Source organism: Brachyhypopomus gauderio, chromosome 8 (genome assembly GCF_052324685.1).
Source record: "Brachyhypopomus gauderio isolate BG-103 chromosome 8, BGAUD_0.2, whole genome shotgun sequence".
Classification (NCBI taxonomy): domain Eukaryota; kingdom Metazoa; phylum Chordata; class Actinopteri; order Gymnotiformes; family Hypopomidae; genus Brachyhypopomus; species Brachyhypopomus gauderio.
This window is the reverse complement of record NC_135218.1, coordinates 27,452,246-27,470,953: the sequence shown is the minus strand read 5'-3', so window position 1 is coordinate 27,470,953 and position 18,708 is coordinate 27,452,246. Positions and strand designations below refer to the sequence as shown.

Here is an 18,708-nt window from a genome sequence, read left to right as displayed (position 1 = left end):
AGCAGGGGTGAGGATAATGGCACCAGGTGTGACAGTTAGCAGGGACCTTTAAAACAGTTTGGGAGCAGAGGTTTTAACAGCCAAACACCCAAGGGAAAGTAACATATCAGAAAAAGAATCTGGTTATCTTTTAAGTATAATTTAAATAATTTAAGAAGCTTACAAAGAAGTACAAATAATCTTGAAAATTACACAGTGTAAGAGTATTTATGGGTATTTATTCAAAAGCAGGTTGGGAAAGGTGAGGATAGGGTCCAGGGATCCATACGGATGTTCCACACACTCGTGTGATGTACTTCCATACAGTGCTCACCACATACATCCACTCCACGCACTCCCAGCACAATAGTGTAACATCAGCATTCTGCATTTTTCTATTTACGTAATATCGGCAAGCTGAGATATTTAGTTTCATTAGCTGATGCAGAGAAGCATATTAGTCCTACTCTCTCTGCGTTAAATATTGAATTGATTTAAAAATTCTTATGTTAAACTATAAGGCGTTAAATGGTCTCGCTCCACAATATCTGAGTGAACTGCCAAAATGCAGGATTTCTCTTAGTTCCAAACATTAGTAAGACTACAGCCGGAGGCAGAGCTTTGTCCTTTAAAGCCCCTCAGTAATGGAATAGTCTTCCAGCTTCAATCCGAGACTGACACAGTTTCAATCTTTAAATTTAAATTTAGGACTCACCTATTTAATCAAGCCTTCAGATAATATTCTACATGTTAAGGTGTGGAGCAGGGGGCCCCAGTCATTGAGTCTTCTAGTAATCTGGGATGTTGATGCTGTCATCATGTCTGATGCCGGGGTTGGTTGTGCCATTGCCGCAAGACTGATGCCAACTCCTACCTGAGACTCACCATCTGCACTGAAGAAACTGTGAAAACTCTGCCTGGAATTAAAACTATAACTATAGAACTATATTTGAACTATAAATACGGACTTCTGCTAACGGGCCGCCCAATGGAGGATGGGTTCCCTTTTGAGTCTTGGTCCTCCCGAGGTTTCTTCCTATTCCCCACCATCATAGGGAGTTTTTCCTCCCCACTGTCTCCTTTGGCTTGCTCATTAGGGATCTGGACCCATAGTATTGTAAAGCTGCTTTGTGACAACACGTGTTGTAAAATGTGCTACATAAATACATTTGTCTTTGTCTCTATAGTTCTACCCCTCCCTCTAGCCTTTAACTGAGTGTGTAAACTATCTGGGAAACCTTTTACAATTCTGAACATTAGTGTGACAGACAGAGATGAGTGTCTCACAATGGTGAGAAGATTCTTCTCGCTCAAATCCTTTTGTTTCAACGCCTAGTCAGCCAGAGGGCAGTGAAGAAGCCTGGATTATCAGGGAGGAATGGGACTAGAGCCAGATGTCCTACAATCTCCCACAGGATACCAGATTATTATTATATATAAAGCTTAACTCCAGATTACCCACATTCAAGGGTTAGAGAGTAACCCTGCCACATGGCAAAAATAATCTACAGAAACGTATGATGACCAATGTTATCCTTAAACAAGTGACCAGGAACCTACAACCAAAGCACTTTTAAGATCCACTTACAAACATACACAGTATCTCTCAAAATCTCTGTAATATCTCTAATAAGCTGAAAAATATAAAGTATAGCGTATCATCCACTTTTCTCTCCTGCTCCTGCCCTGCTGTTTTCCGAAGCAACATTGATAGCACACACACGCACTCACACACACACACACGCACACACACGCACACACACACACACACACACATACACTCACACACACATACACACACACACACACTAGTATGACTGGTGTAGTGTATACAGTAATGCAGACGATTTCTTTGTCGCTCTGCACCAACATATTACAACTTTAACAGCACTCTTTCTGCTGCACTGAACCACTGATCACAGAGCTTTAGCACCCCTATAGGGCCGCCCCTGATTTAGAACATGGATCTAAATACTGACAATTATCCTGGCAATAGCCCCTGCTAGTTAACAAGCTTTAAACTATAGTTTTGTTTACTATAGTTTAAAAGGTATAGTATAGAGTCTGCTAAGACAACACCATCTAACTAACCAAATAATGGTTCACAGATTATTATGCAGCAACGGTTAGTGGATGTTCTCGTTTTAAAGCAGTGAGTAATACAAATGAGCAATTGCGTTCTAATATATTTATATGAAAGTAAGTGCAATCTCTCTCAGCATTAGCAGCCACCATGTTTTTTTTTTCCTATGGATTGGATATTGTGACCATGTTGCATGATGAGACGCTGTTGTAACGCTGAGGGTGTCATGGAGCGATAGGACGAACACAAATGCTGAGAGGAGCGTGATTTATGGAAGGGCATTGAATAAACAGGGTTAAAAAACAGGGTCAAATAAACAGGGTTGAATAAACAAGTGCTGGTTAAATCCATTAAAGAATCCATACACAAAACAGCCAACACGAATAGACATAATTAACCACAAAGCACAAACCGTAAGAAGACACTGAAATACAACATGGGCGTATATATACACACACCATAGATTATTATGTATACACCATAATAAACCTGAAACAAGGGGGACGGGTTATATAACACAAGGAGGCACTACGAATGACAGGACAAACAAAACATACATGAATGACAGTAGTAGTACATGTAGTAGTATGTAATAGTACATGTAGTAGTATGTAATAGTACATGTAGTAGTATGTAGTTGTACATGTAGTAGTATGTAATAGTACATGTAGTAGTATGTAGTAGTACATGTAGTAGTATGTAATAGTACATGTAGTAGTATGTAGTTGGACAAGTAGTAGTATGTAATAGTACATGTAGTAGTATGTAATAGTACATGTAGTAGTAGTTGTACATGTAGTAGTATGTAATAGTACATGTAGTAGTATGTAGTTGAACATGTAGTAGTATGTAGTAGTACATGTAGTAGTATGTAGTAGTACATGTAGTAGTATGTAATAGTACATGTAGTAGTATGTAGTTGTACATGTAGTAGTATGTAATAGTACATGTAGTAGTATGTAGTAGTACATGTAGTAGTATGTAATAGTACATGTAGTAGTATGTAGTTGTACATGTAGTAGTATGTAATAGTACATGTAGTAGTAGTTGTACATGTAGTAGTATGTAATAGTACATGTAGTAGTATGTAATAGTACATGTAGTAGTATGTAGTTGTACATGTAGTAGTACATGTAGTAGTATGTAATAGTACATGTAGTAGTATGTAATAGTACATGTAGTAGTATGTAGTTGTACATGTAGTAGTATGTAATAGTACATGTAGTAGTATGTAGTTGTACATGTAGTAGTATGTAGTAGTAGTACTTATAGTATGTAGTATCGAACAGAGCTCCACCCCCCCTCCCCCCACCATACCGAGTTCGTACTAAACCATGGGGTCCATACCGTGGTGTGAGCCGAACCGTGAACTTTGTGTATCATTCCACCCCTAATACACAGGAATAATAGGGGCAGTCATGGTCCTGTGGTAGGGAACTGGTCTTGTGACCGGAGGGTCGTGGGTTCGATTCCCAGACCTGAGGCCATGACTGAGGTGCCCCTGAGCAAGGCACCTAACCCCAACTGCTCCCCGGGCACCGGGCTAGGGCTGCCCACCGCTCTGGGCATGTGTGATCCACAGCCCCCTAATAATCACTAGTGTGTGTGTGTTCTAACTGCACAGATGGGTAAAAAGTGGAGGACAAATTTCAATTGCGCTGAAAAATCACAATTGACAAAAATATGGCACATTTACATTTAATAATAATTATTACTGCGAGGTTGTGATTTGTTTCTTCTGTTTTGAGCTGCTGTAATAACATGATACCAGAGCAAGAACAAACATATAGTCTGTCTCTCACACACACACAATCAATTAATGATATGGCTGGAAAACTCAGGTGTTTTAGCAGAACTCCATAAGGATTCCTTGTCATTGTTTGATGCGCTAATCGCGCAGAAAGTGTCTTGCTGTAGGAGCGGCACTTCTCACGACATTCGACGTGGAAAGTGGGTCAGTCTTTCCGCTAACGAGGGTCTGGCCTCCTCTTCTGGGGTGGACCGTGAATTAAGCACGCTTCGCGGTCGGCTGAGCTAAGCTCGAAGACCCCCCCCCCCCAGCTCCGCAGTCTCTCTCGGCCCTCACAGCTGCAGTTTCAACACATAAGGATGAGTCCTCTTATGTGAGCTCGCCGATGCGTTAACGTCACAATTCGTAAATTCGTCGATTTAAACAGTAAAACGCAAGAACCACGCAGGAATGACGCAAGATCTACGTTTCCACGCAAGGACCAACGCAATTTCGATACCTAAGTGTTCTACTGTTAATTTGACAAAATTTTCACATCTGAGGGACGTAACGGTCAAATAATGAATTACAAACACAGTGATAGAATTGGGAAAGTATGGTAATGAAAATCCACATTTGCAGTGTATGTTTAACCCTGTTATAACGCAAAGGCTGAAAACTGCAAAACGGTCTCACAACACACACAGACGGGACGCCTAAACACACAAGCTATTTAAAAATGGCGGATTGTTCCGACATTTCAGTGTTAATATATCCTCAGTTACGTTTAGTCGCTAAATAGACTTTTCAAAATGGTCACAAAAGCAACTACGGAAGAGCTAAAGCGCATGAGCAGATCGTCTAAGTGCAGTTCATGTTTCAAATGGCATATATATTATAGGCAATTAAAGTGTAGTGCTGTAGTGTCCTGCTATTTGTTGTTTACATGTAGGCTACTAGAGATGTTCTATTACGTCTCATTTGTGTAGCTTAACATTAGTCTGATGAATAACTGATTACGGCCCATTTCAGGGTGACCAGCGTGCACCTCAACAGACCCTGTACTGTCAAAAATCGTGGAAGGTTTTGACATTGACATGACTCTATTAAACATATATTAGATAAATGTTTACCACATGTTTCCATTGTGTAAACATTGGTATTTGTCAAATTTCTACATTTGCAGGTTCATACTCCCTACATAGATCAAACAATAGATCAAATGAAAAATCTTGATTTTGTTAAGTAATCGGTGATACATGCCTATAACTGTTCAGACCATATTTAGCAAAGAAGGAAACTTCTGAAATGGATCTAAGTGTGTGTGTCTTTCACTAATGACTGGGTCATGGGTGTAGTACAGTAAAATGGTGACATTTATATCTTGTGCTTTCCAGACTCGTCCAGTATGAGGTTATATCACACTTATTAGTATTAAAGTTCTAAAGAAAACTCAATTCAAATTTAAGTTCAATTTGTTAATAAGTAATGTTAATGAATTAACAGAAATAGCTGTTTTGCTCCAACACACTAAACACAATCCAAGACAGACAATCAGGAAAAAATTTGTAATTTCAATCCCCATCAAGGTAATAAGAGTGATGTGTTTTACTCACATTTGGTACTTGTAATCCTATCACATTCTGGATATATTTCATGGGATTCTGATCAAATGTAAAGGCCAGTGGATATGAACTTCTAAGTCGGAGCCCAGCGATTCCCTTAGCCTATGTTAATTCCTATCAAAAACGTTGAATATGTATAGACTGTTTCGTGGACAGTGTGGTAATGTGACCGAGAGAAGAGTCCTGTTGGATGGAGAGTGCTTTATTCACCACTGAGCTTTTGTTTTTGTGTAATTAGGTACAATAACTCACTCACACATGTCGTCAACAATCAGATCACGCACACAATGATCCCAAATGTTTAGGAGACAGGGGCGCCATCACTTAATGATGAAGGTCATATACAGAAGGGCTAGTCTGCAATGCCGGGTTAACAAAAATATATCTAAAGTCAATATATTTGTTCTGAAAATGCAGTGTGTTTATATTGCACAATACAACCATCTATGAGAGCTGCTTGATAACTGACACCCCGAATGCTTTTACAAGACAGGGTGCAACTAGTAAGATGGTGATGTAAAGTCAGTAATGCATTTAACTTTGTCATGCATTTTACATATTAATACGTATTTGGATCAAAAGTCACAATTTGACTAAACACCAAAATTTTTTAAAGCAGCGTTACCTGAAGAGTAGCTTGGATCAGGTGACCACCACCGTCGAAGTATGCATAGCAATTCTTTTTTTAAAAAGCAAGAAAATTTCTCTTCCTTTGACTGAACTCCGATCAAACTCTGGCTTTCGATTGGTTGCACCACTCAATCATGTGAACTAGATGTCACAACACGTGACTTTCTGATGTCTGGTATAAAGGTTAACGTAACGATGCGAAGCTGAATTCAAGCGATATCGAGGTCCTCAAAACACAACACAGTCCTGAGTTTGGACAATGTTGTGAATGTTGAAAGAGGGTCATGAATGCCTGGCTGAGGGTTCCTGTCCTGTGGGGTGACCACCCAATCAGACATCTAGTGTGACTATTGGTCCATGCATCATTATGGGCTCTCTCTTCATTTTGCCCTAGGGTATCTTTTTCAGCCTCTGCTTCCTGATGGTGCAAACGTCTTAGTACAACAGACAGACAACACATGTATGTCTCCGCAAGGCATCACAAAGTGCATCAGTAATGTTGATGTTGGATTACTGCTGTATGCTGTGGTTCACACCTAACTCCTTCCATCAGAATCTGTTACCCAGACAGCCCAGAATTATTCTGAGATTTGGCTGTGTCTGAGATTTGGCTATGGGATTAGGCAAACCAGAGCAAATCCACAGCCGTGTCAGATGTTGGGACAGTTGTGAGGGGGATTATACTCCTATCATTAAGGCTGAAGTAAAACCTCAAATCATGTGTATGCTTATAGTCTCAGCATAACACACCAGAGGAGACGCACACATGAGAAACACCAAACAATGTGGATTTTGTGACCCACTTCAGACAACCATCATGTGGTAATCAGACTTGAAGCATCTTCACTGAAAAAAATAATGCATTGGCTCAATGTAATAAAATTGAATTAATCAATCACACAAACTTTTTTTCATTGATTCATTTAGTCATGAATTTAGTTTTTTAGATTGAGTCAATGAAAAAAAGTTTGTGTGATTGATTAATTTAATTTTATTACATTGAGCCAATGCTTTATTTTTTCAGTGTTCTCTCAAATGGACCACTAAGTCTTTAAAAATGTATAAATCAAAACCTCTGTTTCCAAATGAAGACCTAAGCACACTACTTCTTTACACACTTCTACACTGAGAATGGAGGGCATGCTACATCCCAGTGACTGCTGAACAGCTCGTGGGAAGATTGCCCAAATGGAGTATTAAATGTGTTCCTCATTAAAGCCAGCAGTGCGCAAGGATAAATGATGCCTCTTCAGAGACATTGCAGTTCAAGATCATGGTTTTGGCTTTGTTTATATAATATTCAAATTATATTCAATTTCATGCATTAATAGAAACTTTAATTGAAATTCTGTTGAGAATTCCAGAATACACTCTTCTGAAAGAAGTGCTGTCAAGCACTTTCTGTTTCTCTAGCCTTAACAAAGTTAGAGATGTTACATGGTGCCATATGTTGAAATTAAAACTGCAATTAAAAAGACGTTCAGCTCGTCCCATCACCCTGTTCATTTCATATTATGATCATGATTATTGTTACTATTACTAGTAGTAGTTATAGCAGCAGCCATAATTACACATCATTTGTACTTCATTATTGAAATGTTGCCAGTTGATAATCACAAAATTCAGCATGAATGTGTGATTATGCTTTAAGTGATGATGAGCTTAAATGCTTAATAGCAGTGTCAAGAAGTAACTCCTGTGACTACCAGTGTCCAACACAGTGTCCCAAAGTGAGGGTGTTATTACGTAGTTATAGAGGATATTACTTATAGAGATTTGCAGGGTGGCACGTGGGGAATGTGCAGGGTTTTGGTGATCTGCCTGATTTCACTAGGACAGCGATATCCCTAACACCCACAATAGCACTGACCTACCCCTTGCTAATAGCTAACCCTACCCAGACCTCCACCCCCACCACTACCCCCAACCCTACCCCACCACTATCCCTAACCTTACCCCTAACCCTCTCCCAGACCTCCACCCCTAACGCTACCCCAACCCCACCCAATTATTATTATTTTTTTAATCTCTTACGTCTGTCATTGACTATTACACTCCAGCAGAGGGCAGTGTTGAACCTGATTTGTACATTTTGATTCTGTCCTAATCCACGAGCGCCAAATCCCTCCTGTGGCTGTGATACAGCAACGCAATCTAGCAAAACACAGGATCTGTGCAGTGGCCCTTTAGAGTTTAGTTTCAGTCCGGATCTGGAACACTTTAAACTCTGGGGGGTGATTACATTAATCCACACATATGCGCTCCACACATATTTGGAACAATTTAGGGAATTGTTCAGCTCTGCAATTCAAATAAAAGTATTTTATAATAAATACATATTATACAAGTATTTTATAATAAATATATCACGCATAAAAAACACCAGAATGCTCAGTACAGCAGCGTGACAATTTATGTGGCACAGTCACAATGCTGGGCTTAAAATAAGTGTAGCTACAGCGTTTTATTTTCCCCAAAAATATTTTTATTTGTGTTATTTATTGAAAAAAAAAACGCTATAAAACGTTACAAAACGTGACGTGTTGCGCGAGACCGTCTCTACCCCTCCGGAAACACGAGACTGTTGTGACGCGGATCTGGGACGGACCTCACGCGCTGCAGCAGGGAGCGCACGCGCTGCGGGGTTTACGCTCGTGCTGAAGTTTACACGCGCACAATTCGGTGTTGGTGCAATAATTACGGTGGCGTCGCGCGGCTGCTGTCGGGTCTGTAGTAGCGGAGTAAACGTGTCGGTACAGGCGCCGTCCTCGCTCACGCGCCGGGAGGTTCCGGGAGGTTCCGGTCGTCCTGCCGAGGAGCGCGCGGCTGCCGTGGCTCAACACCGGGCCGCCCGGTTCGTGTGTTGGGTGAGACACACGGACGTCTGTGTTTGTATTTCGGAGTTGAACTTCACAATATGAAACGTTACAAGATGCAGATTAAATGTTCTTGTAGATGTGGAGCTAATGCAGTGTGAACGTGCGCCAGCACGCGGAGAACAGTGTGTGTGTGTGTGTGTGTGTGTGTGTGCGCGCGCGCGCAGTTACACGTACGTGAAGGTTTATAATTTAATCTTCATAGTTGTGTCGCGGGTGCAGAAATGTCGTCTGTGTGTTTTTAACACGTATGATGAAAATGTGACGTTGTGAAATATCACTGACGCGTGGCGATAAAACGACAGTAAAACACAGTTAAACACAGTTAAAGAGGAAAACACAGTTAAACAGATCTGTCAACGGAGTTTACACATTTTACACTATTAATAGTCCACGCAAATCTTCATTTACTAAAACGAAAGCTCATGCAAAACGTTTTGTCTTATAGAGTAATACAGTATTACATTTTAGGCAAGACATTTTTGAAAAACTTCTATCTAGCGAGATCTCTCCGATCTCAAGGGTCTCGGTTTCTCTGAGTGATGTTATCAGTTTATCCACAGCGCTGTTTTCATATCTGTTGCTATACCAGATTTGTTACACACTGAATGTTATATCATACATCATATGTTACATGTTGCAATCATACTGTTTTGTGTTTTTTCTTTTGCAGAATCCTTTGGGTAGCATCTTTCAACTTTTCAATCATTGTCAGACCTGGAAGATAGACAAATGTTACTTGTGCCGTGAGTTATTTGCAGATTGAATAATTCACCTTTGCATCCCATCAGTTCGTCCTTCGTTTTATGAAAGTTCACTTTCTATTTTTCAAATGCCTAACGGCGGACAGATCTCCGTATGAGCTACATATACCAGACAGCGTAAAATTCCCTTTAGAATGTAATTAAACATTGTTAAATATTTATCATTTTTATACCCCTTTGACTTCCTTATTATGTGAATTCCTCTGTCTGGAGTTTTGTGGAGTGACATAGTTGTTGTGTTGCCAGGGGACTATAGAATATGGTCGAGTCTGTGGTGTGTAGCGGGGAAGGAGAGTGCAGGAGTGATGGAGAGAACACGGATGACACGGGCGATGGCATGAATACGGGCGGTGGTGTGAACACGGGCGATGGCGTGAACACGGATGACACGGGCGATGGCGTGAACACGGATGACACGGGCGATGGCGTGAACACGGATGACACGGGCGATGGCGTGAAACTTGATGTGCCATTGCCGTGCGGCGTCTCGGCGGAGACAGAACCAGAACCAGCCCAGAATCCCGGTGCCTGGAAGTTGTCCGTCGCCTTCCTGTGTTTCTACGGCTTCATGGTCCAGCTGAAACCAGGAGAACCTTTCATCACACCACAGCTGCTCAGCCCTGAGAAGAACTTCACCCGGGAGCAGGTGTGTCCCAGCCTCAGCCCGGAGCTCCACACACACCTTACAGCCCTCCACAAACCTTTAACTGTGTTATTAGTAATACGTTATTAGTAACTAATTAGTAATTAATTAGTAATTAGTTATTTGTAATAGAAGATTGTTACCCAGAGCTGATTACTGACCAACTTTTTTTTTCAATTTTTGGCTGTTTCCGAGAAAACCGTCACTATGTGCTTTTCCTGTAGCATCTGGGATTGTGTATCTGAGTTTGTGTATTTCTGTAGCATATGAGGTTGTGTGTCTGGGGTTGTGTCACACTGTTTAAGGACGAGGTTACTGGGTTAGTTGTTCCAGGTGACATTCTGCTGGCTGTGTGCTGAGTTGTTTGGTCCCCATACTGCGCAGTAATCGCTGGAGCACAGTTGGATAAAGCAGGTCAAAGTTCACATTCCTTTTCAGTGGGTCAGGCAGTCTGCGTACTGTACCAGATCTGGTTGGTCTACAGATCCCTCTGTGGGTGTGGCCTAAATGGACATTAAATCACACTGAGCACTTTTTCATGAAGCGCGTGGTGTTGAGAGTGCAGTGCATGTGGTTTGGCCGAAGGGTCTCGTGATGGACGCCACTGTGTGTGAACACTAGCATGCATACTGCTCCTTCCTGCAGTCCCCGCCACGAGTCCTGGGGGGTGGATGTGGCTCTGTGGGGGGTGGTGGTGTACCGGTCCTGGGTGGAGGGTGGTGTACGGGTCCTGGGTGGAGGGAGAGGGTGGTGTACTGGTCCTGGGTGGAGGGAGAGGGTGGTGTACGGGTCCTGGGTGGAGGGTGGTGTACGGGTCCTGGGTGGAGGGAGAGGGTGGTGTACGGGTCCTGGGTGGAGGGAGAGGGTGGTGTACGGGTCCTGGGTGGAGGGAGAGGGTGGTGTATGGGTGCTGGGTGGAGGGTGGTGTACCGGTCCTGGGTGGAGGGAGAGGGTGGTCTACCGGTCCTGGGTGGAGGGTGGTGTACCGGTCCTGGGTGGAGGGTGGTGTACGGGTCCTGGGTGGAGGGAGAGGGTGGTGTACCGGTCCTGGGTGGAGGGAGAGGGTGGTCTACCGGTCCTGGGTGGAGGGTGGTGTACGGGTCCTGGGTGGAGGGAGAGGGTGGTGTACGGGTCCTGGGTGGAGGGAGAGGGTGGTGTACGGGTCCTGGGTGGAGGGTGGTGTACCGGTCCTGGGTGGAGGGAGAGGGTGGTCTACCGGTCCTGGGTGGAGGGTGGTGTACCGGTCCTGGGTGGAGGGAGAGGGTGGTGTACCGGTCCTGGGTGGAGGGAGAGGGTGGTGTATGGGTCCTGGGTGGAGGGAGAGGGTGGTGTACGGGTCCTGGGTGGAGGGAGAGGGTGGTGTATGGGTGCTGGGTGGAGGGTGGTGTACCGGTCCTGGGTGGAGGGAGAGGGTGGTGTACCGGTCCTGGGTGGAGGGAGAGGGTGGTGTACCGGTCCTGGGTGGAGGGAGAGGGTGGTGTACCGGTCCTGGGTGTGGTTGACCTATTTTCATTCATTTGCACTTTCACTTTAGTGAGAAATGTTTCCCAGCACGTGTGTCATCTTTTCCTGTCACCGGGCTGAACATGCTGAGAAAAAAGGCAAAAAGGTCCAAATCACAATCGTGAAGTTGTGTATCGTCATTAATAGTGATCTGCTTGTGAGGTTTTGAGGGCAGTTTGATTTTTATCCTTTCTGTTAGGGCGTGTTGGTGTTGGTGTTTTTGATTTCATAGGCTGAATATTTATTCCAGTGCTGAATGTTCTGATGCGCTGTGCTGATTCTTCTTCATGCTCAGGCTGTTCTGGTCGTTTGCTCATGTCTGTCTTCTGTCCCTGTGCGCGCAGGTCACCAATGAGATCAGTCCGGTGCTGTCCTACTCTTATATGGCAGTGCTGGTGCCGGTGTTCCTGCTGACCGACTTCCTCCGCTACAAACCCGTCCTGGTCCTCCAGGGTCTGAGTCACGTCTCCATCTGGCTCATCCTGCTCTTTGGCACGTCCTTGTTGGAGATGCAGTTCATGGAGTTCTTCTACGGGATCACCATGGCCAGCCGAGTGGCCTACTCCTCCTACATCTTCTCGCTGGTGCCGGCGGCCGTTTACCAGCGCGCTGCGAGCTACTCGCGCTCCTCCGTGCTGCTGGGCGTCTTCTCCAGCTCAGTGATGGGCCAGATGTGCATGTCGCTGGGGCAGGTGACGTACGGGTCGCTCAGCGCCATCTCGCTCGGGTTCGTCTCGTTCGGCCTGCTGCTGTCCGTCTGCCTACCGTGGCCCAAACGAAGCCTGTTCTTCAACCGTAGCCGTCTGGAGGAGGAGCGGAGGGAGGCCTCCCCGTCCGAGCTCCACAAGATCAAGGCGGAGAACGGGGCCGTCAAGGCCGCCGCAGGAGACCCGCCCACCAGCTGGTTGAACTCGGTGTTCGTTCATATGTTGAAGGAGTTGAGAAATGTTGTGCGAGTGCCCAACCTAAGACTCTGGAGCTTGTGGTGGGTGTTCAACTCCACTGGCTACTACCTTGTGGTGTTCTACGTGCATATACTGTGGAACAAAGTGTATGACAAACACATCTATAACGGAGGAGTAGAAGCTGCTTCCACGTTGCTAGGTGAGTTCTTCGGGATGGCTAATAAATAACAAATAGCAAACGCCTCATAGATGTCTGGAGCTGTAGTCGAATATTCAGAAAGATACAGGACAGTGTGGCTTTTTATCTGACTGGACACACTTGCATAACAAACAGTCATCACTAAAAGATCCCGAGAGTTAATGAATGTTGTTTATTGAAGGTATCAACGGACTCACAATTCAGTTTGCTCTTCCAGAACAGGCAAAGTTCAAGTCCTGTAAGAGATATCGCTGACTTTTCCTGCAGCATATAATGGCTATTACAGATGAGCCATGCATTAAAGCCTTTTTATGAAGAGGTTTCCCTGTTGTGTCCTACAGTGTAGCATCGGGGTGGTTATAACTGTATAAGCACGGCTTTAGGAATAAAATCCATTTTTGCTCAGGTGCCATCACGTCGTTTGTGGCCGGCTTCGTGAAGATCCGCTGGAATGTGTGGTCAGAGCTGGTGATCGGCGTGATCACGGCGGCACAGGCGGCCCTGCTTCTCCTCATGGGCACCACCAACAACATCTGGGTGTGCTACGTCTCCTACATCCTCTTCAGGGGGTTCTACCAGTTCCTGGTGCCGATTGCCACGTGAGTACCGCGGGAACACTTACCAGACAGGAAGTGACCGACCGTCCAACGGGCAAACAGGAAAACGTAAAGAATAAACTTACCGTGGCCGTCATCTTTCTGCTCTGTTCCTGTTGTCTGTACTTGTCTGTGTGGCCGGGCCTCCGTCAGGTTCCAGATTGCTTCGTCTCTCACTAAAGAGCTGTGTGCTCTGGTGTTTGGAGTGAACACCTTCCTGGGAACCATCCTGAAGAGCATCGTGACTGTGATCGTGGTGGATAAGAGGGGCTTGGCCCTGCAAGTGCACTCCCAGGTAAGACGCGTTCCTGGACACCGCCCAGTCGTCCACAGCTAGATGGAGGACATCTCCTCCAGAACCTGCAGGGGTCTGGGACGAGCTGCGTGATCCAATCATGTCGTTTTATGCAGTTATGTGTCATGAAACAGCTGCTGCTGTTGTACAGGTCCAGTCCGGTTCCGAGATCAACCCTCGAGAAGATTAAAGTCATCAGGATACATCAGAGTCTGCACCCGACAACACTACTGAATTTATGAAAGTTTTGTAATCTAAACACGCCAAAGCTTTCCCATGTGCAAATATGGGAAAATCGTACATGGCGTGTTGTAAACAGGGGAAGGTCCTCATTACGACTGGTGTGTGTTCTGTGTGTGCAGAGTGTGAAAGCGTGTTGTAAACAGGGGACGGTCCTCATAACTGTACACACAGAACACACACCAGGCAGAGTGTGAAAGCGTGTTGTAAACAGGGAAAGTCCTCGTGACTGGTGTGTGTTCTGTGTGTGCAGAGTGTGAAAGCGTGTTGTAAACAGGGGACGGTCCTCGTGACTGGTGTGTGTTCTGTGTGTGCAGAGTGTGAAAGCGTGTTGTAAACAGGGGACGGTCCTCGTGACTGGTGTGTGTTCAGTGTGTGCAGAGTGTGAAAGCGTATTGTAAACAGGGAAAGTCCTCGTGACTGGTGTGTGTTCTGTGTGTGCAGAGTGTGAAAGCGTGTTGTAAACGGGACGGTCCTCGTGACTGGTGTGTGTTCTGTGTGTGCAGAGTGTGAAAGCGTGTTGTAAACAGGGGACGGTCCTCGTGACTGGTGTGTGTTCAGTGTGTGCAGAGTGTGAAAGCGTATTGTAAACAGGGAAAGTCCTCGTGACTGGTGTGTGTTCTGTGTGTGCAGAGTGTGAAAGCGTGTTGTAAACAGGGGACGGTCCTCGTGACTGGTGTGTGTTCTGTGTGTGCAGAGTGTGAAAGCGTGTTGTAAACAGGGGACGGTCCTCGTGACTGGTGTGTGTTCTGTGTGTGCAGAGTGTGAAAGCGTATTGTGAACAGGGGACGGTCCTCGTGACTGGTGTGTGTTCTGTGTGTTCTGTGGAGATCTGATTAATTTCTTTTTTCTTCTCCATCCAGTTTCTTGTCTACTTCTTCTACTTCCTCTTGCTGACTGTGGCGTACCTGGGCTGTGCGACGTGGGTCATCACACGTCACTTCCGCGCTCAGAGGGAGGAGCAGGTGCCCGCGGTGGACAGCACTCGTGTGGAGCTCGGCCCAGTGGAGCCGGTCAGCTCTGAGACGGACCCGTTAACCACGAGGACCAGCGGGAAGTGACGAAGCTCACTAGGGTGGTGGGGTTGGACCTGCGGACGAGGCCTCTCTTGGACTTGATGGGGTTTGACCTCGTCTCGCGAGCCTTCTTTGAGGTGGTATATGGTTGTAAACACAAGATGATGAAGAGCTCGTTTGTAACCAAGGTGTGTGTGTGATGAATGTTAGCAGTGGCTCTGTAGTGATGTGAAAAGGCCTTCGTGACATTCAGGGTGGAGCTTCTGTTTGGTCTGAAGGTGAAGCAGACGTGCCTTACACGTTCTTACATGTTCCTAGTGCTTCACATCACTATTATTGAACACAATATTGTGTTCCTCTGTTGCACAGAATTAACAATTACTCACTGAATTACTTATTTTAGATCACTTAAAAATTTGAAATTATTTGTCAGCAATGACCTCATAAAAAAAAAAAGAAAAACGAAAGTAGCAGATGGAGAATCGCGTAACTGCTGGGGTCAGGAGGTCAAGAGGTCAGGAGGTCAGCCAGTGTACGCCAGACATCTGGGGTCCAGCCTGGCATTGTAACGCAAGGTGTTTAGTGTCACCTGTGAGATAATGAATGCAGACGATGGTAGAGGCTGCTGGGCGGTCTGCTGGGCGGTCTGCTGGGCGGTCTGCTGGGCGGTCTGCTGGGCGGTCTGCTGGGCTGTCTGCTGGGCGGTCTGCTGGGCTGTCTGCTGGGCGGTCTGCTGGGCGGTCTGCTGGGCTGTCTGCTGGGCTGTCTGCTGGGCGGTCTGCTGGGCTGTCTGCTGGGCGGTCTGCTGGGCAGTCTGCTGGGCGGTCTGCTGGGCTGTCTGCTGGGTTGTCAGCTGGGCGATCTGCTGGGCGGTCTGCTGGGCTGTCTGCTGGGCGGTCTGCTGGGCTGTCTGCTGGGCGGTCTGCTGGGCGGTCTGCACTGGAGGGAGGCAGCACTATGTTGGTTGTGCTCTGAGATGGTGTTGCTGCCTCTTGGTAATAGGAACAGATCTTTGCTGCTGACGCTTCCTGTGAACATCAGTGTTGCGTTTTGAGGAGTTTAAGCAAATGGTGGAAAATGAACAGCGATCGTTGGTGTCTTTATCTTCTATTTGTAACTGTATTATTAGCAGCAAAGTGCCTCTCCGTGTGTCTTCTGGTATTTCTTTCAGTCATGATGTTGGGAAACACTTAGGTGAGAGTGTTGCCATTCTAACATTATTTTATTGGCCTGTAATCACCAAACCAGATATTTTGGTGTTTGTGACAGACAAGTGCTAATCATATTTACTTTTTCCAGTTACAGAAATATTTACTATTACCTGTGGTCTTGAGTTAGTATCCATTGTATCACTTTTTTCAATTTGAAGGTCTTAGGAATGGTACACTACTGTAAGGAATCATTCGTCTACACTATTTTGCGTTTAAATGTATAATGCAAAAGCTTAGAGTATGAAATTGATGTGTGGCCAGATCTGTGCATAACCCTTCACGGAGGAATTTCACAGCATTTCAGCCTGTTAGAAAGTTGTCTGCTGTCTCAAGCCAAAGTTCAAAGCATTTGAAGGGTCATGTGATCGGCCCACTTATGAGTGACTTCAGAAATGCTTCTGATTTCTTTATAAAAAGGAAATGTGTAGAGATGGAACCTTCCTAAATGACGACTCCGATTTAGGTTTTTTGGTGTTAATCTGGGTCTTTGTAAGCAGGGACCATGCCGAACCGTGTGCAGGGGTCCACCATGAGGTTAAAACATGCTGAATCTTTCCTGCGTTCTGAATCGTACACTGTGCTGTTGGTGTTTAGCTGTTACGCAGTGCAGAACAAATGTTTACACAACATTCACATCTTTGTTTCAGAGATAGGAAAGACAACTGAAAGATGAGAGCTTTGATTTATGACTAACGTAAAAATTTAATAAAAGTGGCTGGAATGATCATTATATGCATATGTTTAAAAAATCCAATTTACCATTTATGCGTTCTGATTTAAAGAGGTGTGCGGTTTTGACCAGTAGTGTCACACAGAAAGTGCCTCTGAATTTCTGAATATGGGGATATTTTGGGATATTGTCAGTGACACCACTGTGGCACTTTAACTCTCATCACAGATTCAGGACATTGTATGTTAAGCAAAATACTGAGCAAAAAGACATTCAGAATTGTACATTTTAAAGACATTTGTGATTTTGTGCTTTTAATTTTGATTTTAACTGTATTTTTATTTTTAACCGTACTTTAAAGTGAGGATATGTAGTGTTCAGCTACAGTGAACTGTGAACATTTGCTCTAAAATCATACACTGAAAACTGACATTTTTTAGATATAAAATTCTAATACATTTTTTGATGTATTATGTAATAATTTGTATCTGTTATACATGTTTTGGATTTATTACTGAAATTGCTGAAATGATAGGAGATTAATTAAAAGGATACTGAGGGCTAATTGTAACTTAATCTTTGTCTATGGTGACTAGTGTATTGTCATTTACTATGTACATAAATCACTGACACTTTCTGTTGTATTCCAGGTACACAGAAATGTGTGTCCATGTTTCTCTGTGATAATACACAATGTGCTACAGTCAGGGTAATCTCAGATAAAATTATAGTTCTCCCTCAATGTCCCTTTAATATATCGCACTTACAATGCAAGGGAGAGTGAAGAAATGGTACTCTGATCAGTCATGAATGCTACACTTAATCTGCTGGAAGGACATTTGAATAGTTTCAAGTGTAATTTTCATGTATTTCATGTAACAGTTCAATAAATGCATATTTTGAAGATCCTGATTGTTTATTAGTGTCATAGAAATTACAGTACATATGATATACAAATGGCTTCCAGGTTCGTTGTGGTCATTCTGTTAGAAGTGGCTACTGTGGTTCAGAAGGCTCAACAATGTCAACAACTGACCAGTCCTTCAGATTTACGACTGTTAAACTTGTGTTCAAAATAAATATAAATCTTAAAAATAATTCAGTGGCAAAATATAGAAGTTAAGAATTGTTACATGGATATGTTCAAAAGAATTTCAATGCAAACACAAAACAATTGTTAATCGACAAAAATCAAAATGTATTTCTCACACTACTTCAAGACCTTTTTCTAGAGGTGCAGTTGTAATGAACTAAAAGTTTATGTAACTTGAGGGAAACTTGAGACCTTAAATGGCCCGTGTCTTTGGTTTTATGAAAGCACCATCCAATAATCGACTCCTTAGATTGTTATAAATGTGTCATCTACAGCATTCTGAGCTTTTAGCTCAAAAGATTGATTGGTTTATAAAGATAATTCTCTACTACCTGGTAACTGGTGGTCGCACAATGTGAAAATGTATCCTAACCTAAAGATGAGAGGAATGTGGGCTGAGTGGTGAGGTCAGGTGCTCAAACCTGAGTAGTTTGATCAGAATTGGGTGGAAATGGTCCAGATGGAAGGTTTGCCTGAGACTTTGTGTGAACTAAATACAAAACATTTTTGTAAAAGTTTTGTAGTTCTAAGCAAAATCCCATAGTTTAATGAGCATCTCCCTCATTCCATCATTTAAGTTTGTGTATTTCCAACCCACTGGCTGACTGGTTTCATGGAATGTTGTGACAAGAGTTTTAGGTACTAAACTGG

General features: G+C 44.0%; 1 protein-coding gene across 3 annotated transcripts; it reads left to right on the top strand.

The window, feature by feature from the left end:
* Positions 1-8,633: 8,633 nt before the first annotated feature.
* slc19a1 (solute carrier family 19 member 1) lies at positions 8,634-15,589 on the top strand. Of its 3 annotated transcripts, XM_077016006.1 has the most exons (8): positions 8,634-8,913; positions 9,596-9,668; positions 9,773-9,822; positions 9,933-10,332; positions 12,177-12,936; positions 13,343-13,535; positions 13,686-13,827; positions 14,931-15,589. In XM_077016006.1, the coding sequence occupies exons 4-8, from the start codon at positions 9,946-9,948 to the stop codon at positions 15,126-15,128; spliced, it is 1,680 nt and encodes a 559-aa protein (XP_076872121.1). In that variant the 5' UTR covers positions 8,634-8,913; positions 9,596-9,668; positions 9,773-9,822; positions 9,933-9,945; the 3' UTR covers positions 15,129-15,589. The 3 variants fall into 3 exon arrangements, with proteins under 3 accessions (XP_076872121.1, XP_076872119.1, XP_076872120.1); XM_077016004.1 differs by lacking the exon at positions 9,773-9,822; XM_077016005.1 differs by lacking the exon at positions 9,773-9,822 and having other exon boundaries at positions 8,634-9,668.
* The last annotated feature ends 3,119 nt before the right edge of the window (positions 15,590-18,708 follow it).